The sequence below is a fragment of the Bufo gargarizans genome, chromosome 3 (assembly GCF_014858855.1).
Source record: "Bufo gargarizans isolate SCDJY-AF-19 chromosome 3, ASM1485885v1, whole genome shotgun sequence".
NCBI classification, from domain to species: Eukaryota; Metazoa; Chordata; class Amphibia; order Anura; family Bufonidae; genus Bufo; species Bufo gargarizans.
The window spans coordinates 111,766,976-111,788,580 of NC_058082.1; the positions used below are offsets into that span (position 1 = coordinate 111,766,976).

General features: G+C 44.8%; 1 protein-coding gene across 2 annotated transcripts in view; it reads right to left on the reverse strand.

Annotated features, from left to right (window-relative positions):
• Nucleotides 1–2,171: 2,171 nt before the first annotated feature.
• The window catches only part of MBD6 (methyl-CpG binding domain protein 6), a 70,155-nt gene continuing 50,721 nt past the window's right edge, over nucleotides 2,172–21,605 (reverse strand). For both annotated transcript variants that reach the window (XM_044286905.1, XM_044286906.1), the window contains exons 11-13: nucleotides 11,673–11,725; nucleotides 8,880–8,955; nucleotides 2,172–4,610 (exon numbers count right to left, since the gene is read on the reverse strand). In XM_044286905.1, the coding sequence (XP_044142840.1) occupies nucleotides 4,539–4,610; nucleotides 8,880–8,955; nucleotides 11,673–11,725 (201 nt within the window). In that variant the 3' untranslated portion in view covers nucleotides 2,172–4,538. The remainder of the gene's footprint in view (nucleotides 4,611–8,879; nucleotides 8,956–11,672; nucleotides 11,726–21,605) is intronic.

Here is a 21,605-nt window from a genome sequence, read left to right on the forward strand (position 1 = left end):
CGTACATATTACTACTGTGTACATGCATATGTGCATGGGATATAGTCCAACACCATCTTGTACATTGCGCTGGTACTGCTAGGACTAAACAATATTTTTGGATTAATGCTGGGGGAGGGAGGGTCAAAGAAAAAAAATTCACTGTAAGATTACATAAGCAAAAATCTTTATAGAAGACCCAGTGCATCACAGCAGTGAAAAGGTCCATCACCTCTGCATAAGGCCTCATGGTCTGCAAACCGTGGATCCTCAAAATACGTATGTGGTCTGTGTTCAGTCTGTAATTTTGTTTCCTTCAATGGGTCCGTGGTCCGCATTTTGCGGACCTATTCTATCTTTTTGCAGAAAGGACATACGGTTGCAGAAAGCACACAGATAATCCATGTGTAGAACATGTCCTACACTTGGCTGCAAAATGTGGACCACTGAAGTCAAAGGGTCTGCAAAAAAATGTGGATGCAACACAGACTGTATCCAAGCTCGCGGACTGCAAAATACATCCTGTCATGTGCATGAGACCTAAACTGGATAATAGTCTGACTGGTGAAGGTCCAAATGCTAGGGGGGGGGGCTTGTCCTGGTGGAGCTATGAGACCATCTGTCAGTGAGGGCATCAAACATCCAATCTCTCATCCTTGAGATGGTCCATATGCATAAACAGCTAAATTGTTACACGTTTCTTTGTTAAAATACATAAAGGCCGGTCTGTATTAGCTAAAATACATTATAAGGCCTCATGCACATGGCCTTATCAGATTGCTGGTCTCTGAAAAATGGATACCTTCTCTGGAGACCTATTGCTACAGAGTGACAACATTTCTGTCTCATCCCTTAGGTCTCTTTCACACGAGCGTGACGGATTAGGTCCGGATGCGTTCAGAGTGCACCATTTTGCAAGCAAGTTCAGTCCGTTTTGTCTGCAATGGTGTTCAGTTTTTTCCGCGTGAGTGCAATGCGTTTTGATGCGTTTTTCACGCGCGTGATAAGGTTTACAAACACCATTTCCTAGCAACTATCAGTGAAAAACGCACTGCATCCGCATGCGATGTGTTTTTCACTGAAGCCCCATTCACTTCTATGGTGCCAGGGCTGCGCGAAACGCAGAATATTGAAGATGCTGCGTTTTTCACGCAACGCAGAAATGATGCACATCATGTACACAGACCCATTGAAATGAATTGGTCAGGATTCAGTGCGGGTTCTATGCGTACACGTCACGCTTCGCACCCGCGCGGAAAACTCGCTTGTGTGAAAGGGGCCTTAGACTGCAGCTGCACCTTGTGTCAGTTGTGATTTGAGGGATGGTAAAACGTTTAGTTGTCTCTAAACCCAAAAAGTGACAGCATCAACCCATAGAGTGAAGCCCAAATCACTACTCCCAGCAAATCTTAAAATCCTGTGCAGGTAAAATGCATCTTAGGATCTGTCCAGCAGGAGAAGACGCAACGAAGGAATAAAACACTTCCCAGTCTTCACTAGGTAGTTTAGCAATTGCCACTTTGGTGGACACTGAGGAACAAGCCCATGAAGCATCTGGTGATTGATAATGCAAGAGATGTTATCACTAGAAAATCTAGATTTTGGAGCAGTGCCGCCATGCCAATCCTAGCTACATATATTACATAACATTGTTGTACATGTAGAATGGTCAAATGGAAAAGAGGAAATAACACGGTGCTAGGTTTTTCTAAATGTTCTCTCCAGGCCCATCACCATCTTGTCACTGATTTACAGGTATGACAATAGTAAATGACTAGATGTGCAACTATAAAAGAGGCCTCTTGGCTCTCCAGATCTGTCTTGGGCTACTTTCACACTTGCGTATTGGTACGGTTCCGTCTTGTATCTGCACAGACGGAACCGCACAAATAATCCAAACGCTTGTATCCGTTCATAACGGATCCGTTTGCATTATTCATTAAAAAGAAAGTCTACGTCAAAACGGATCCGTCTTGACTCACATTGAAAGTCAATTGCACCATTTGTGTCGGTGAAAAACGGATCCGTCCTTATTGACTTACATTGTAAGTCAGGGCGGATCAGTTTGGCTCTGCATTATCAGTCGGACACTAAAACGCTGCAAGCTGCGTTTTAGTGTCCGCCTCAAAAGTGCAACGGAGACCAAACGCAGCCAAATTGATGCATTCTGAACGAATCCTTATCCATTCAGAATGCATTGGGGCTGAACTGATCCGTTTTGGGTCGCTTGTGAGAGCCCTGAAACGGATCTCGCAAGCGGACCCAGAAACGCCAGTGTGAAAGTAGCCTTAGGGACTACTTGTATTTCCTGTGAAATAAGAATCCTGGACTTTTTTTTATCCTTCCTAGAAATGCAGGACTAAATTGCCAACTGGGCGTTATCATTCAGATTGTCCTAAGAGGCGAGAATTTATTACGGAAACAAATTCTGTGGTTTTAGCTTCTAAAACTGCATCAGGAAACCTGAATGATGGATTTGGAATACACGCTGAATTTAAAAGCGTTTTTTTTTTTTTGGCCCACTTTTTTTTTGCACCGTTTTTCTTGGGGGAAGGTGGGATGGGGGTTACACTCCAATGCATATCTGCATTTCAGCTTGTGTTTTTTGGTGCGGACGCATACTGAGTGTTTTCTGCCACTTCCCATTAAGCTCAATGGGAGATTCAGAGAGGCCAAGATAGGGCATGATGATGATGATGATGATGATGATGATGATGATACTGCTGCTTTTTTTTTTTTTTTTTTTTTTTTTCACTTGGAAAAAGTGCTGCTTCCGATTATGAATGGGGGGGGGCTGTTTAGAGGAGATTTTTGGTGCGGATTCCACTCAGAAAGTGCACCAAAATCTCAGTGTGAACAGGTAGTGTCTATTCAGACAGTGAAGTCGTAATTACCTTTTTTGCCCCGATTCTTGTGAGTTAATGGGGAATACAAGTATTTACTAAATCTGAATTGTCAGAAGACATGACAGGTCCTCTGTTACCCTCCTATAGCATACATTTATAAAAATTACCTATAAAAATACCTTAATTCTCAGCTAATCATCTTCTCGCTACTGCCCGCAGAGAACACTTGATAACACACCAGTTACCAGGATATAAAGAATAAGAGACCGATTATGTCGTTTGCATGTGATACTTACGATCATTACTCCTATATACGGTTATTTGCCGTTGTGGCATTACATTTCATGCCGCCTAGTTCATCATTAGACACAGATTAAAAAGTGCGCTGTTAAAATGTTTATATGCAAGACAGTATATTGGATCCGATATTTAGCGATAACTGGTCAGATATTGTGCAGGGGTCACTTGTAATATATGTGACTCCCTTCTATATAATGTAGGAATTCTCATTTAGTGGATGCAGATGATGTATCAGCTAATGTCTTAAAACGCGTGTTATTTCCATGCTCTGTACAAACAGCCCGGCATCTGATAAATGGTTTCGATGGGAGAGTTGGGCCCTAACCATTAAAACAGCAACTTTGCCAGAAAAAGTAGAGACCTCCAGTAGTCCAAGGGTTATTCGTATCTTAAGGATTTATGTCAAATCCAGAGGAAATGCTTGAGAGTTGGGGATCCCACTGCTTCACCTAGCTGGAAAATGAGGGTTTTGTGAACCCCATTTTACAGATTCACAAAAGCCACTTCCCGACTGGAGTTCACTGGAGAGGCGGCGCTGTGTGCGGACCTCTGCAATGAAGTCTATGGAGGTTGTATACAGATAGTAAAATGTACGTATATTGTATGTACGAGACCTTAAAGGTGCTGCAAGGTGAAATGGAGTACAAGTGAGAAACCAGAAAACCTACAAAACCTGTGACATGTGCATTAGTGACCAGGACAATGACCGTTTTAGCATTTTACACTTCCAAACCAAAAGTACCAGAATGTAGAACGGATAGGAGAAAAACATTTACATAAAACAGAGAATAAATAAATTAATGTAATGGACAAAGGAACAGCACGTGAGAGGATGTGATCGTGTAGATTGTGCTTTTAGGAGCCTATCAGAATCACTTGATGGTTCATGGATTTTCTAGCGAGTAGATACCAGCATCTAGTGGTCCTCCACTTGGGTTACACAAGTCCCAGTACACATCATTAGTGATATGGCTGGCAAAGTATGCTGGGACCTTTAGACCAACACCAGTTTGGGGCCACTAGGCATCTAGACCTGATTACAGTGTTTCTTCAGAGCCCATTTCTTGTCGTAAAACTACAAATATTACTATATACAAACGAGAATTTAGAAGTGGGGATAATGGTCTGCTCCTACCTCAACACCCTGGAAAACCGCACAGATATGCCACCCCTTGCCCTCTTACAGAAAAAAGGGGGAGCTATAATATCTCAAAGGATATATGTCTAGTGTTTTAAATCTCATACAAAGATCCCAAGCGCTGTGAATGGAGTGGGCCGGGCCTAAGCCCACACTGGAGAGGAGCCGGCTGTACTGACGAGACAAATGTGGAGCAGGGAAGTGCCTCTGAGGTGTAGATGAACAGACACCGGTCTGTCGGATACGGTGCTAAGAACGAGCATGGTTACATTATTCTAAATGATCCTCCGTCGTCTGTTCTTGGCTGGTCGACCAGGGCGGTTCTGGCGGATAATGGGACGTTCAGCCTGTAAAAGATTAAAGGGTTGACACTTTAGGCGAAAAAAAAAAAAAAGTACTTGAATATTATAGAAAAATAAGACTACGTTTCCTCTATGTCCTTTTACTATCAAATCGGAAGCAGAGTCCATGACTTTCATTGGGCTCAGATATGGTTTGGGTGTGTCCACATGGGGTGTACGCACTGTGGATCTTTCATCTCAGATATGCGGGTAAAAATTCTGCAGGATTTTTAAATCTCATCCACATGCTTCATTAAAATCTGCAAGGAATGAGTGAGGAAATTGTGACATGCATTTAAAAGGCGTTTTCCGGGATTTTTTAACTTATGACCTCTCCTCTGGATAGGTCATCAGTAGGGATGAGCGAATCAACTTTGGATGAAACATCCAAAGTCGATTCACATAAAACTTCATTCTAAGGCTCCATTCACACGTCCGCAATTTTGTTCCGCATTTTGCGGAACACAATTGCGGACCCACTCATTCCTATGAGGCAGCACGATGTGCTGCCCGGACCCGGAATTGCGGATCCGCACTTCCGTTCCGCAAAAAATAGAACATGTCCTATTCTTGTCCGCAATTGCGGACAACAACAGGCATATTCTATTAGTGCCGGCAATGTGCGGACCGCAAAATGCGGAACACACATTGCCGCTTTCCGCGTTGTGCGGATGCGCAGCTCCGTGGATCCGCAAAACACGTTGCGGACGTGTGAATGGAGCCTAATACTGTACGGAGCAGGAGCTTCGTACAGTATTAGAATGTACTGACTAGAATGTTTCATCCGAAGTCAATTCGCTTATCCCTAGTCATCAGTATCTGATCTGACACCCGACGATCAGCTGCGCCACGGCCTTCTTGCAGCTTAGCCTAGGCCAGTGAGGTCACGTTCAGTCACATGGCCTAGGTGCAGCTCAGCCCCATTTAAGCGAATGGGGCTGACCTACAATACCAAGCACAGTCGCTATACAATGTACGGCGCTGTGCTTGATGAATTGACAGAAGGCAGTGGTCATCAGTTAAAAAATAATAATCTTGGAAAACCCCTTTAAATATCCATCGTGTCAATTTTATCCTTTGCGATGCATAGGATGAAGTCCACAGCAAATCGACTGTAAAATCTGTATATAAGTAACTAATGCAAATCTTTCCACTGCTCCTGACTTCTTATGTGATTCTGTCCCCTCTTTTTACCCTATAGAGATGCGGACATGCACGGCTAGATCGCCGCTAGCATGTCCGCAATATACCTGTCCCATATCTCTGACTGGTTTTATTGAGTGTAAAAAATGATTATATATATATATATATATATATATATATATATGTAAATCAGCCTGGTAAGGAGCCCAAGGGGCTGTACTAACCGTTCTGGAGCCCAGCACCACCTGTATCCAGGAATCTCCTCCTTGCTCACAAAGTCATATCGCCGTAATCTCACGGTGCGTGAGCTCGCGCATGCGCAGTTTCTTCCCTAAGGGTGAAGCCAGCACAGAGAAGGAACACTATGCTGGCACTGTGCATGCACGAACTCGCGCATTGCGAGATTACAACGATCTGACTTGTTAGTGCAGCCCCTTGGGCTCCTTACCAGGCTGATTTACATTACGTACATATATATATATATATATATATATATATATATATATATATATATATATATATATATATAGTTGAAAAAATCGGACTGCACTCCAAACGTATCCTCAAACAATGTGTGTTTATTCACCCATATATGGCAAAGCGACGTTTCGGCTCAAACTGAGCCTTTCTCAAGCTTGAGAAAGGCTCAGTTTGAGCCGAAACGTCGCTTTGCCATATATGGGTGAATAAACACACATTGTTTGAGGATACGTTTGGAGTGCAGTCCGATTTTTTCAACTCTACGACTGGGTAAGCACCTGCTACCATACTTGGACTTTGCACCCACTTTGTACGCCAGGTGGTGCCGCCTGTGGTTTTTCTTTTTCTATATATATATATATATATATATATACATACAGTGGAGGAAATAATTATTTGACCCCTCACTGATTTTGTAAGTTTGTCCAATGACAAAGAAATGAAAAGTCTCAGAACAGTATCATTTCAATGGTAGGTTTATTGTAACAGTGGCAGATAGCACATCAAAAGGAAAATCGAAAAAATAACTTTAAATAAAAGATAGCAACTGATTTGCATTTCATTGAGTGAAATAAGTATTTGAACCCTCTAACAAAAAAAGACTTAATACTTGGTGGAAAAACCCTTGTTTGCAAGCACAGAGGTCAAACGTTTCTTGTAATTGATGACCAAGTTTGCGCACATTTTAGGAGGAATGTTGGTCCACTCCTCTTTGCAGATCATCTCTAAATCCCTAAGGTTTCGAGGCTGTCTCTGTGCAACTCTGAGCTTGAGCTCCCTCCATAGGTTTTCGATTGGATTAAGGTCCGGAGACTGACTAGGCCACTCCATGACCTTAATGTGCTTCTTCTTGAGCCACTCCTTTGTTGCCTTTGCTGTATGTTTTGGGTCATTGTCGTGCTGGAACACCCATCCACGACCCATTTTCAGTTTCCTGGCAGAGGGAAGGAGGTTGTCGCTCAGGATTTCACGATACATGGCTCCGTCCATTTTCCCGTTTATGCGAATAAGTTGTCCTGTGCCCTTAGCAGAAAAACACCCCCAAAGCAAAATGTTTCCACCCCCATGCTTGACGGTGGGGACGGTGTTTTGGGGGTCATAGGCAGCATTTTTCTTCCTCCAAACACAGCGAGTTGAGTTAATGCCAAAGAGCTCTATTTTGGTCTCATCAGACCACAGCACCTTCTCCCAGTCACTCTCTGAATCATTCAGGTGTTCATTGGCAAACTTCAGACGGGCCTGCACATGTGCCTTCCTGAGCAGGGGGACCTTGCGAGCCCTGCAGGATTTTAATCCATTGCGGTGTAATGTGTTTCCAATGGTTTTCTTGGTGACTGTGGTCCCTGCTAATTTGAGGTCATTAACTAACTCCTCTCCGTGTAGTTCTAGGATGCTTTTTCACCTTTCTCAGAACCATTGACACCCCACGAGGTGAGATCTTGCGTGGAGCCCCAGAGCGAGGTCGATTGATGGTCATTTTGTGCTCCTTCCATTTTCGAACAATCGCACCAACAGTTGTCACCTTCTCTCCCAGCTTCTTGCTAATGGTTTTGTAGCCCATTCCAGCCTTGTGCAGGTCTACAATTTTGTCTCTGACATCCTTGGACAGCTCTTTGGTCTTTCCCATGTTGGAGAGTTTGGAGTCTGCTTGATTGATTGATTCTGTGGACAGGTGTCTTTTATACAGGTGACTAGTTAAGACAGGTGTCCTTAATGAGGGTGACTAATTGAGTAGAAGTGTCTAACCACTCTGTGGGAGCCAGAACTCTTAATGGTTGGTAGGGGTTCAAATACTTATTTCACTCAATGAAATGCAAATCAGTTGCTATCTTTTATTTAAAGTTATTTTTTCGATTTTCCTTTTGATGTGCTATCTGCCACTGTTACAATAAACCTACCATTGAAATGATACTGTTCTGAGACTTTTCATTTCTTTGTCATTGGACAAACTTACAAAATCAGTGAGGGGTCAAATAATTATTTCCTCCACTGTATATATATATATATATATTTAGAAAAGGAAAAGTGTGGCAGCACCAATATGAAAGAGATAGCACCCGCTCTATGTCCAGGGTTGTCACTGCTTACCTAAAGTATGTAGATGGAAACGCACAGCACATCCAATAGAAAAATGCAAAAATGTATTCAGCCACAGTGAGGCGACGTTTCGGCTCAAAACACTATCTCAAGCAAGGCTCTGTGTTTTGAGCCGAAACGTCGCCTCACTGTGCCACTGTGGCTGAATAAATTTTTGCATTTTTCTATTGGATGTGCTGTCCGTATATATATATATATATATATATATATATATATATATATATATATATATATATATATATATATATTATTTTTTACACTCAATAAAACCAGACAAAGATAGCGGCGATCTAGCCGTGCATGTCCGCAGCTCTATAGGGTAAAAAGAGGTGACAGAATCCCTTTAATGCTTTACTACAGATTATTAAAGCTTTATTTCTAAGAAAGAAAACAGTATTAAAGCAGTGTATTACCTTTTATATTTAGACATGTATGGCCAAGGACTACTGGCCTACACTGGTCTTAAAATATATTACTTGCAGGTGCATACAAAAAATATGTTCTCCTCTATGAGAGCTGCGAGTACACTAAAGGAGACTTGGGTACAACTCTTACATTTAAACCATTGGCGGGATCTATAGTTGGCCATTTTGCAGGAACAGCTTCTATACGAGAGCCCATCCTCTGGGAACTGGAATCACAACAAAGTGTAAAAATGTCAGAATAATGAGGCAGTGTCTCCATGTGTTAGTCATATTCCATCACAAGGACTGCAACATTAAGGTCTAGCAGTATAAGGCCTCTTTCACACACACACACGGGCGTCATGTTTTTTGCCCGGATAAGAGCCGGGTGCGTTGCGGGAAAATGCGCAATTTTCCTGCGCGAGTGCAAAACATTGTCACAGAAGTTCGGGCTTGGGATTGATGTTCTGAAGATTGTATTATTTTCCCTTATAACATGGTTATAAGGGAAAATAATAGCATTCTGACTACAGAATACATAGTATAATAGTGCTGGAAGGGTTAAAAAAATAAAAAAGTTAACTCACCTTATCCTCTTGTTCGCGTAGTTCGTTCCCGGTCTGTTCTTTGCTAGCTGTGGGCTTTGGCTGAATGACCTGTGGTGACGTCAGATCACATGCTCCAATCACATGGTCCATCACCATGGTGATGGAGCATGTGATCTGACGTCATCAAAGGTCCTTTAGCACAAGCCCACAGCTAGCAAAGAACAGACCGGGAACGAACTACGCGAACAAGAGGATAAGGTGAGTTAACTTTTTTATTTTTTTAACCCTTCCAGCACTATTATACTATGTATTCTGTAGTCAGAATGCTATTATTTTCCATTATAACCATGTTATAAGGGAAAATAATACAGTGAATAGACTGTCACCTAGAACCCATGCGTGAAAATCGCACCGCATCCGCACTTGCTTGCGGATGCTTGCGATTTTCACGCAACCCCATTCACTTCTATGGGGCCTGCGTTGCGTGGATTATCGCACCGCAACGCACAAAGAGGAGCATGCTGCGATTTTCACGCAACGCATAAGTGATGCGTGAAAATCACTGCTCATGTGAACAGCCCCATAGAAATGAATTCAGTGCGGGTGCAACGCGTTCAACTCACGCATCGCACCCGCGCGGAATACTCGCTCGTGTGAAAGGGGCCTAATACTGCACAACATATACAATCAGGGCAGCAGAAAAACTGCTCCATTACAGAATCACTTCCAGCCTTGTTTTATAAAACTGTTTTATGGGAACATTTTCCTATGAAGCCATGTTGCAGCACTGCATGTAAAAACCAGAATTACATATTTTACTAATATTTTCAGTGGTGCATTATTTTATATACATATTGAGCTTTAGGCATTACTTTCTCTAAATTGTGTGGGGATCCAGAAGTCATGGTGAATTACATATTACTATTTTACCTATACTAACAAATGTCTTCCCCGAAACACCCCAGAACTAGGGTAAGTGCTGTATAGTGTAAGTGATGCCGAGTCCGGTTATGTAATTTCTATCTTTATACTCACTTGCGTTCTGATGCTGTGCCTCTAAAAGGCATTGACAGGACTCCTGAACTCACGCACACAATGGAGAGGACTCAAAGAGGAGTCCTTTAAATGCATTTTACTGCTGGTTTGTGGGGGCACAGCATCCGAATACAAGTAAGCATGAAGAAGAAACGTACAGTCGGACTCAGCACCACTTACACTATACAGCGCTTACTCTAGTTTGGGTTGTGTTTTGGAGCTGACAGATCCCCTTTAAAGTATACCTTAAGTGAAAAACAGATACTATATAAGGCCCCTGTGCATTGCCTGAACATTGTGCAGATCACCGCTAAAAAGTGCTCGATAATCTGCATGCGTAAAGGTGCTGCCGATTACCTGAGGAATGAGCCGAACACGATTCATCAGGTAATTGGATCATTTGTCGGCAGCAGATCGTGCCATCTAAACAGCACTCTGCTGCCGGCAAGCAATGGTTCTGTATGGCAGTGTGAGAAGTGATGGCCTTCGTGATCGCTCCTCCCCAGGCTGTAGAGGAGATCGGTCTCCTTCACTGATGAGCAGGCGATTGTCAGGAAGGAACGATTCCTTCCCGACTATGGTCTGCTCAATTCAGTAGTGTAAAGAGGATTTTTGGCCTTTACGTGCCTTATGTGTGAAACTCCCTTCAAAGATCAGGTTTTGTGCGGCCCTCTCCTTGTTCCTATTACATGTTACAGATAGAGTGGAGCTGCAGCCCAGTCACCGATCACATCTACAAGCCTGTTCGCTCACAAGTACCATACTCCCTTCCTCAGTCACACTGCCTGATCGATTTAGAGCAGAGAAGGTTTTCCTAGGGTTCAATATAGATGGCCAATCCTCAGGATAGGTTATCAATATCTGGACAGTGCTGGTCCAACTTGAACTCCCACAATCAGCTTTTTGAAGAATCCAAGGTGCTCAGGTGGGTGCAGCAGTCTTCTCACAGCTTATCAAGCACAGTGCCATACACTGCGTAACAGTTGTGCTCATTCCCGATAATCTGTCTGTGTAAAAGGTGTCGGCAATCACCTAATGAATGAGCAATGAAAGATCATTCATCTTGTGATCGCGTCATCATTGTTCCTGTGCAGCAGATTGTGCCGACTAAACAATTATCTGCTGCTTTGGAACAATGATTTTCTAGGGAACACTGTATCTATTAATTGTTCCCATACGGCGGAGGCGATTGCTGCATGTAAACACAGCCCTAATCTATGCTGATGATCTGACAGATATCGGTTCCCATAATCTGCCAGATTATCTGTACATGGAAAATGACCGGACTTTTCAACATTTGAAGACCTAGTAAAGTGCAAAGGAAGCATTAACTGATATGCAATTGTTGCAATTTAACCTACTTTTGGCCTCTTCTTCTTCCTCTACGGGAGCGTTTCAGCAGCTGGGGTGGCACCTGATGGGCAGAAAGCAGCTTAGTTCCTGAGAGCATTAAATACACTTATTAATTTAAATTTTTTGCCCTGTAACTCTTGAAATGACCAGATTATACTCATAATACACCCTATACAAAGAAGTAGCTCTAGTCATGTATTAGTGAGTTTAACCAGAACAACCTTACAATTTATGTAAAAATTATATCTTTTAACATTATTATGAATGATAACACCGTACAGCACATCAAAAACCGTTCTGCGACTTTGTCTTCAAGGGGCTGTCTCATTTGAGACACTGGTGGCATATTGCTAAAATATGCCACCAATATCCCTCTCCTACTGTGTCCTTCTCCCATGCCATGTAGATACTAAGCCCTCACGGGCAGGGCCCTCTCTCCTTCTGTACCAGTCTGTAACTTGTCTTGTTTATGCTTCGTGCAATTGTCTGTATTATGTATGTGCACCCCTTATCATATGTACAGCGCCATGGAATGAATGGCGCTTTAATAATAAATAATAATATCAGATAGGTGCGTGTCCTACCTCTGGGATCGGCACCCATCTTCAGAAAGGGAGAGGAGAGCACACAGCACATCCATGGTCGCCCTCCATTCATTTCTATAGGACTGCCGTAAATGGCAAAAGCACCGGTTCAGCCATTTCAGGTAGTCCTATAGAAGTGTTTGCAGTGGGCTCTCCATTCATTTCGATAGGACTCCCGACAATGCCAGGCATGCATCACTATTTTGTACAATTCCCATAAAATGAACCGAGAGAAAGCTGCCCAGGCGCGGCGTGCTCTCCTTCACTCTCGAGGTCCCATTCTAGATATATGTGCCATCTCAGAGGTGGGACCTGCACCTATCTGACTTTGATGGTATATCAAAACAAAAAAAAAAAAAATTATACATTTTTAGTTGCTAAATTTAAAATACATATAATATAGCTGGGATGCTTAGGAGCATGGGGTTTTCTAAGCTACAGCCCACGCAGTTAAAGGGGTTGTGCACTCATTTCCATGACCTGTCAGACTCGCCAGATTCGCGTTGGTAATCCCTAGGTGCTGGGCCTTGGCTCATTCGCTTCCAGGCCTCCGCTGTTTGCCTTGGATTTCTCCATGAAAACCTTTATCTTGATGCCGCAGCAGCCAATCACTGGCCACAGTGGAGATCTGCCCCCATTTACCATAATGCAAGGGAAGCAGCGATTAGTTATTTGCTGTAACGGCGTCAAATAGGACGTTTTCATGAAGGGACTCAAGACAAACAATGGGGGCTGGGGAGCAAACGAGCCGGGACCCAGCACTGGGGATCAGGTAAGTATGGTCCTGCCAGTCTCAGAAATTAGTGTATACAAACCCTTTAAGGAGTTGCTTTTTTTTTTTAAGGGGTTTCAAACCAGTATTCTTCTATATGTGACACAGAATGGGTCAAAATAAACTATCCCCACTGCACTCCTTAAAAAACAAAAAACAAAAAAAAAAACAATCACTTGAGAGTCGCCGGTGCAACCACATGTTGACGGGACCAGCATGACAGTGGGGTCACTGTAACTGTGGCTGGACATGGACATTCAGTCTGTGAATGTCAACCTTGAAGGTTTCCATTCACTGCCAGCAAGCAGAGATGTGGGAAAGGCAGGGGACCACCTCTGGCAGCTGAACTAGCCTGTGCTTAACCCGTTATAGGCGGCTTCAGTGCCATTTCCCCTCTTTTTAACTTTACTACATGTCTTTGGAGCAGCTAACCTCTCTCTGCCCATCACCCACGTGTCAGTAAGGAGCCGTGCACTAACATCGCCGTCCTTTTCTAGAATGTGCGCAGTATAGGTGGCAATCTCTCCTTGTCGATCTGCATTAGGACAAAACTGAGGCGTTTTTTTCCCAGGTATTGAGCCCCTTTACCGGATTTCAATACCGGAAAAGAATAACGCTAGTGTGAAAGTACCCTTATCCAGTACATTCCAGACCTCTAAGGGTTACATAGCATCATAAATCAATATAATGCTATGCAGACCAGGACAGCGGATCCCACCGACATACTGTGGTGTTAAACCAGCACAGCCAGTGCTTATACTAGTTCTTACAGGGTTTACCGATCTCTGGCTTCTCCTTGTGACCTCATAGGGACCTATATAGTCCTATAAAACACACTAATAAATAGGGGTAACTCGGATCGCGTTATCAGCCGTGGACTGTGCGACCCTAGTTGAAATGTGTCCAGCAGCTCAGCTCCACAGCACAGACTCAACTCCAAACTTGCCAGACTACTGGAAGCGGGAACCCAAGCCACGCCCACCCTCTATGCCGCATCGTGTGAGGGGCGGATCTTTACTCAGCAGATTTCTGCAGCGTGTGTCTGCTGGATGAAAGCATTTCTTTTCTTAAAGAGGCAGAGCTGCAGAGGGTCTAGGCGCAAATGGCGACAAGACTACAAAGTCTTGTCGCCATTTTGCAATTCTGAGTCGCATTGAAGACCATTTCAGTCGCCATCTGGAGCACTGAAAAAGCAATCTAAGGCCTCATGCACACGACCGTTGTGCCGTTTATTTTCGCGGACCCATTGACTTTCAACGGGTCCGTGGAAAAATCGGAAAATGCACCGTTTTGCAGCCGAGACCGTGATCCGTGTATCCTGTCCGTCAAAAAAATAAGACCTGTCCTATTTTTTTGACGGACAACGGTTCACGGACCCATTCAAGTCAATGGGTCCGTGAAAGAACACGGATGCACACAAGATTGGCATCCGTGTCTGTGATCCGTAGGTTGCTTTCATACAGACGGATCCGAAGATCCGTCTGCATAAAAGCTTTTTCAGAGGTGAGTTTTCGTGAAAACTCAGATCCGACAGTATATTCTAACAGAGAGGCGTTCCCATGGTGATGGGGACGCTTCAGGTTAGAATATACTGAAAAACTGTGTACATGACTGCCCCCTGCTGCCTGGGGCAGACCCCCCCTCCCCCCCCCCGCCTGTAGTTAACTCATTGGTGTCCAGTGGGGCCCCCCTCCCTCCCCTGTAGTTAACTCATTGGTGTCCAGCAGTGGGCCCCCCCTCCCTCCCCTGTAGTTAACTCATTGGTGTCCAGTGGGCCCCCCTCCCTCCCCTGTAGTTAACTCATTGGTGTCCAGTGGGCCCCCCCTCCATCCCCTGTAGTTAACTCATTGGTGTCCAGAGGGCCCCCCCTCCCTCCCCTGTAGTTAACTCATTGGTGTCCAGTGGGCCCCCCCTCCCTCCGCTGTAGATAACTCATTGGTGGCCAGTGGGCCCTCTCCCCTCCCTCCCCCTCCTAATTAAAATCGCCCCCCCCTATCATTGGTGGCAGTGGAGACTACCGATCGGAGTCCCAGTGTAATCGCTGGGGCTCCGATCGGTAACCATGGCAACCGGGACGCTACTGCAGTCCCGGTTGCCATGGTTACTTAGCAATTTGTAGAAGCTTCATACTTACCTGCGAGCAGCGATGTCTGTGACCGGCCGGGAGCTCCTCCTACTGGTAAGTGACAGGTCTGTGCTATAGGCAATGCGCTGCACAGACCTTTCACTTACCAGTAGGAGGAGCTCCCGGCCGGTCACAGACATTGCAGCTCGCTGGTAAGTATGAAGTCTCCACTGCCACCAATGATGGGGGGGCGATTTTAATTAGGAGGGGACGCCTCTGTGTTAGAATATACTGTCGGATCTGAGTTTCACGATGTAGCTCATATCCGACAGTATATTCTAACATAGAGGCGTTCCCATGGTGATGGGGACGCTTCAAGTTATGTTCGGGTGTCCGCCTGGCCATGCGGAGGCAAGCGGATCCGTCCAGACTAAGTCAATGGGGACGGATCCGTTTGAATATGACACACTGTGGCTCAATTTTCAAACGGATCCGTCCCCCTTTGACTTTCAATGTAAAGTCTGGACGGATCCGTCTGAGGCTACTTTCACACTTAGAAATGTTTTAACAATATAATGCAGACGGATCCGTTCTGAACGGAGCCACCGTCTGCATTATATGAACGCAAGTGTGAAAGTAAAGGGACTCCAGACTTTACATTGAAAGTCAATGGGGACGGCTCCGTTTGCAATTGCACCATATTGTGTCAACGTCAAACGGATCCGTCCCCATTGACTTGCATTGTAATTCAGGACGGATCCGTTTGGCTCCGCACGGCCAGGCGGACACCAAAACGACTTTTTTTTCATGTCCGTGGATCCTCCAAAAATCAAGGAAGACCCACGGACGAAAAAACGGTCACGGATCACGGACCTACGGACCCCGTTTTTGCGGACCGGTCGTGTGCATGAGGCCTAAGTCTGAGAGGAGACAATAACCCCTTTAACCCCTTCAGGACTCTGCCATTTTTCACCTTAAGGACCAGGCCGTTTTTAGCAAATCTGACATGTGTCACTTTATGTGGCGATAACTAAAACGCTTTTACTTAGGCTACTTTCACACTTGCGGCAGCTACTTTAACACTTGCGGCAGTGTGATCCGGCAAGCAGTTTAGTCATTGGTACTGCCCGCCGGATCCACCGATCTGGATGTGACTGAAAGCATTTGTGAGATGCATCCGGATGCGGATCCGTCTCACAAATGCATTGCAAGAACGGATCCGTCTCTCCACTTGTCAAGCGGACAGACGGATCCGTCTTGTATCTTTTTTCACATTTTTACCGTTCTGTGGAAGGACGGATCCGGCATTCTGGTATTTTGAATGCCGGATCTGGCACTAATACATGGGGAAAAATGCCGGATCCAGCATTCAGGCAAGTCTTCAGTTTTGAAGCATGCTACGGTTTTCTCTTTTGCCTGATCAGTCAAAACGACTGAACTGAAGACATCTTGATGCAAACTGAACGGATTACGGCTCTTTCACACTTGCGTTGTCCGGATCCGGCGTGTACTCCATTTGCCGGAATTACACGCCGGATCCGGAAAAACGCAAGTGAACTGAAAGCATTTGAAGACGGATCAGTCTTCAAAATGCGTTCAGTGTTACTATGGCAGCCAGGACGCTATTAAAGTCCTGGTTGCCATAGTAGGAGAGGGGAGCGGGGGAGCGGTATACTTACAGTCCGCGCGGCTCCCGGGGCGCTCCAGAATGACGTCAGAGCGCCCCATGCGCATGGATGACATGCCATTCATGCGCGTGGGGCGCCCTGACGTCACTCTGGAGCGCCCCGGGAGCCACACGGACGGTAAGTATGCTGCTTCTCCGCTCCCCACTACACTTTACCATGGCTGCCAGGACTTTAGCGTCCCGGCAGCCATGGTAACCATTCAGAAAAAGCTAAACGTCGGATCCGGAAATGCGCCGAAACGACTTTTAGCTTAAGGCCGGATCCGGCTTAATGCCTTTTAATGGGCATTCATTCCGGATCCGGCCTTGCGGCAAGTGTTCAGGATTTTTGGCCGGAGCAAAAAGCGCAGCATGCTGCGGTATTTTCTCCGGCCAAAAAACGTTCCGGTCCGGAACTGAAGACATCCTGATGCATCCTGAACGGATTTCACTCCATTCAGAATCCATTAGGATAAAACTGATCAGGATTCTTCCGGCATAGAGCCCCGACGACGGAACTCTATGCCGGAAGAAAAGAACGCAGATGTGAAAGAGCCCTTACTCTCCATTCAGAATGCATGGGGATACAACTGATCAGTTCTTTTCCGGTATAGAGCCCCTGAAACACTTGTTAAAGGATTTCTAAGCACACATTTGTAAAAATGAAAAATTACTAGCAGACCCCAATTTTTCACTTTCACAAGGGGTTAAAGGAGAAAATGCACCCCAGTATGTGTTCCCCATTTTCTCCCCATTCAGGAAACACCCCATATGTGCTCGTAGCCTGCTGTATGGGCGCACAGCATGCAAACAGCAAAATATGGATTTTGCTTGTTGGCCTGAATTGGCAGACGTAGATTTTAGGTGCCATGTCGCATTTAAAAAATTCCTGAGGTCCCTAGAAATTAAAAACCCCAAGAAGCGACCCCATTTTGGAAAGAGCACCGCCGTGCGAACATTTTAAGGAGTGGAAAGGGCACTTTTGACCTAACAGTTGTCTCACAGAAAAGAATATGTAGTGGTTGTTGGAAAGTGGATGGCAAGCAAGGTAGACTAAGGCCTCTTGCACACAAACGTTTTTTTTTTTCCATTTACGTTCCGTTTTTGGCGTTTCGTATGCGGAACCATTAATTTCAATAAATCCGCAAAAAAAAAAAAAAAACAGAAAGTACTCCGTATGCCTTCCATTTCCGTTCAAAGATAGAACATGTCATATTAAAGTCTGCATAACGGACAAGGATAGTACTGTTCTATCAGGGGCCAGCTGTTCCGTTCCGCAAAAAAACTAAAAAAGCCATTTGGTCGTGTGCAAAAGGCCTAAATCAGAGATATAAAGTGGAAATATTACAGGCAGCATAAAGGATGAAATCAAAAATATTCCATGGATGTGTGGTAGATTTTAAAACACTGCAGGCCAGGTTTTTCAGGGCAGGTTTCGCAGTGGTAAATGGTGTCTTTCCTTATCCCCCTTTTGGAACATACCCTGCATCTTTTTTGGTTCCTTTCCTTCCTTGCTCTCTGGGGGACTTGACCTGGAAAATGTTGCCCTGGTACGACATGGGCACCGTAATTTCCTGAAGTATTTTTGTGCATGTGGGAATCTTTTCGTTCGTAAATGTGGAACTTGTGGCAGGGCTCCAGACAAAATATTTTAATAGTTCGCACTTTTTCGGGCGTGGCGATATGTCATTTTTTTTTATTGTTTATATATTTTATATGTAAAATTGGGCAAGGGGGTGATTTAAACAACATTTTTATTTATTTTTTAACCTTTATTATTATTATTTTTTTTCTTTTTATTTAAAGGGGTTCTGCACCTTCATTTAACTGATGATCTATCCTCCGACACCCGGGACCCCCGCCGATCAGCTGTTTGAGAAGGCTAAGCTCTGTTCACTTGAATGGAGCTTAGCCGCGCCCACTCTAGTTGATACAAGTCGTGACGTCAGTGGGCGGGCGGCCCGGCGGTAAACAGTGAGAAGGCCGCGGCGCTGCTGGAGCGCCGCTGCCTTCTCAAAAAGCTGATCGGCGGGGGTCCCGGGTGTCGGACCCCCGCCGATCAGAAGCTGATGATCTATCCAGAGGATAGATCATCAGTTAAATAAAAGTGCAGAACCCCTTTAATAACTATTTCCCCCCTTAGGGGCTAGAACCTGGGATCTTTTCATCCCTTGTCCTATTCACCCTTATAGAGCTCTATCAGGGTGAATAGGACTTCTCACTGTCCCTGCTGCCCTGTGCTTTGTACACACAGCCGCAGGGAGCAGACTATGGCAGCCAGGGCTTCAGTAGCGTCCTGACTGCCATGGTAACCGATCGGAGCCCCAGGATTACACTGCTGGGGCTCCGATCGGAACTGCCACTGCTACCAATGATAATAATACTTGGGGGGAGGGGGGTGCACTGCACCACCAATGATTCTGCTTAATACTGGGGTGGGGGTTTGGTGCACTGTGCCACCAATGAATAGTTTATGCTTAATACAAATGCAGGCTGCGGGTGCCGGCCATATCCCATACCCAGCCTCTATGACTGCATGCTGCGATCCGCCGCTATTAACCCATCAGGTGACGCACCTGAGGGGTTAAAAGCGGCGGATCGCAGCACGCCGGGTATGGGATATGGCCGGCACCCGCAGCGCAGCCTGCATTTGTATTAAGCATAAACTTTATTCATTGGTGGCGCAGTGGCCACAGCCCCTCCCCTCCTTCTCCCTGCTATCAGCCCAATGGTGGCAGCAGCGGTGCAGGGGGAGGGACTGCCTCCTTCTCCCCGTGCTGTGTTGAGAAGAACATGGCACGCACTGAGAGCAGTGCGTGCCATGTCCGTTTAATGAGAAATTGGCAGAGCAGCGGAGGGTCTAGGCGCCAATGGTGACAAGACTACAAAGGCTTGTCACCATTTAGCAATTTTAAGTCGCATTGGCGACCATTTTGGTCACCATCTGGAGCCCTGTGTGGGTGTACCAGGAGCTACTCTCACATAGTTTGTATATCTTTATGCCATACCTTGCCCGTTTGCTAGGCAGGTACTGGTGGAATCTAACCCTCCCTTTGAAAATTAACAGGGACTTATCTACACAGACATTTTTATTTGGGTTGCACACCTCAACAATTTTGGTGTTAAAGTGGTCAATGACAGGTCTAACCTTGAACAGACGGTCAAATATCGGGTCATTTTGGGGTGGGCACTGTGTATTGTCGTTGTAGTGTAGGAATTTCCTAATTGACTCAAATCGTTTCCGGGTCATGGTCTGACTGTAAATTGGAGTCTGGTAGAAAATGTCCAACTCCAATATTGTCTAAAGTTTAGCTTCTTTACAACGCTCATATGCAGCACGAGTCTCCAAAACGTCATCATCTCTGCTGCACTTACTGGGGTCAAACCTAGGGATCTAGCGTATGCCGATGTAGGGTTCTGATCAATGAATTGATGGGCATATAAATTGGTTTGGGCCACCATTAAATTTACGAAATCTTCAGAGAAGATTTTGAAAAAATCTAGTTCAGTGAAGCCCGCACAATCAATCTGTATTCCGAAGCTGCCCTCAAAATCCGGAATTTGGGGCTGATAATCGTCAGGGGGTGGTGTCCATGTGGGCTCACTCTGGGGGGCTGCCTCAGCTGCGCCTTCTAGAGGGCAGAGGAGTAGAAGAAAGTGCCAAACTCTTCTCCCTCACTGGCAGACTCAGTATCGGAGGCAAGCATGGCGTATGTCTCTTCAGCTGAGTATACTCGTTGGGATGGACAGGCCATTTTTATTTTATTGGGGTGTGATGTGTGAAATGTGTAAAACTGTATTTAGTGTGAGGGTTATGTATGTATGTTGTAATAAATTTGAAATATAGAGAAAAGGAGTAGAGAAAAAAAAGTAAAAAAAAAAATTGCAGGATGCACGCACAAAGATGTTGCGTGCGTGCAAAAATCTACACTAACACTACCTAACTAAAATTTATTACTATATATATAAAAAAAATCTGCACAGTAAAAAATGTATGTTTCTGATCAGCGCTCAGCAGGTGCGGAACGTGCGCATGCACACAGATACGTGCGTGATAAAATCTACACTAACATTACCTAAAATTGATTTCTATTCAACACAATCTATTTTTTACACCCCCAAAAAGATGAAAAATAATAATAAAACTGAGCACAAAAGCGACCAGTAAAAAAAAAAAAAAAAAAAGTACTTATTGGTGCTCAGGGCTGCAGAACGCACAGAAAAACACAGATGAAAAAAATATCTGAATGAAAATGAGCCCAGGTGCTGAACAGTGGTTTACGGACTATACCATGAGATTTTATTTTACTTTTTAATTAGGACAACGGCACCTGCAATGACTGAAAATAATCTAACACCGCAATCTAACTCCTGTTATAGGTACCAGAAAAAAAGGTGTCAAGAGTTCGCAGCAAATGGTCTAAGGGTACTTTCACACTAGCGTTTTTCTTTTCCGGCATAGCGTTCCGTCCTAGGGGCTCAATACCGGAAAATAACTGATCAGTTTAATCCCCATGCATTCTGAATGGGGAGAAATCCGTTCAGGATGCATCAGGATGTCTTCAGTTCAGTCTTTTTGACTGTTCAGGACGGAGATAATACTGCAGCATACAGCATTTTTTCCATAGGAATGTATTATTGCCGCCGGATTCGGCATTCAAAATACTGCAATGCCGGATCCGTCCTTCCGGTCTGCGCATGTGCAGACCGATAAAAATGTGGGGAAAAAAATGCTGGATCTGTTTTTCTGGATGACACTGGAGAGACGGATCCGTCATTTCAATGCATTTGTAAGACGGATGAGGATCCTGATTAGTCTTACAAATGCCATCAGTTGGCATACGTTTTGACGGA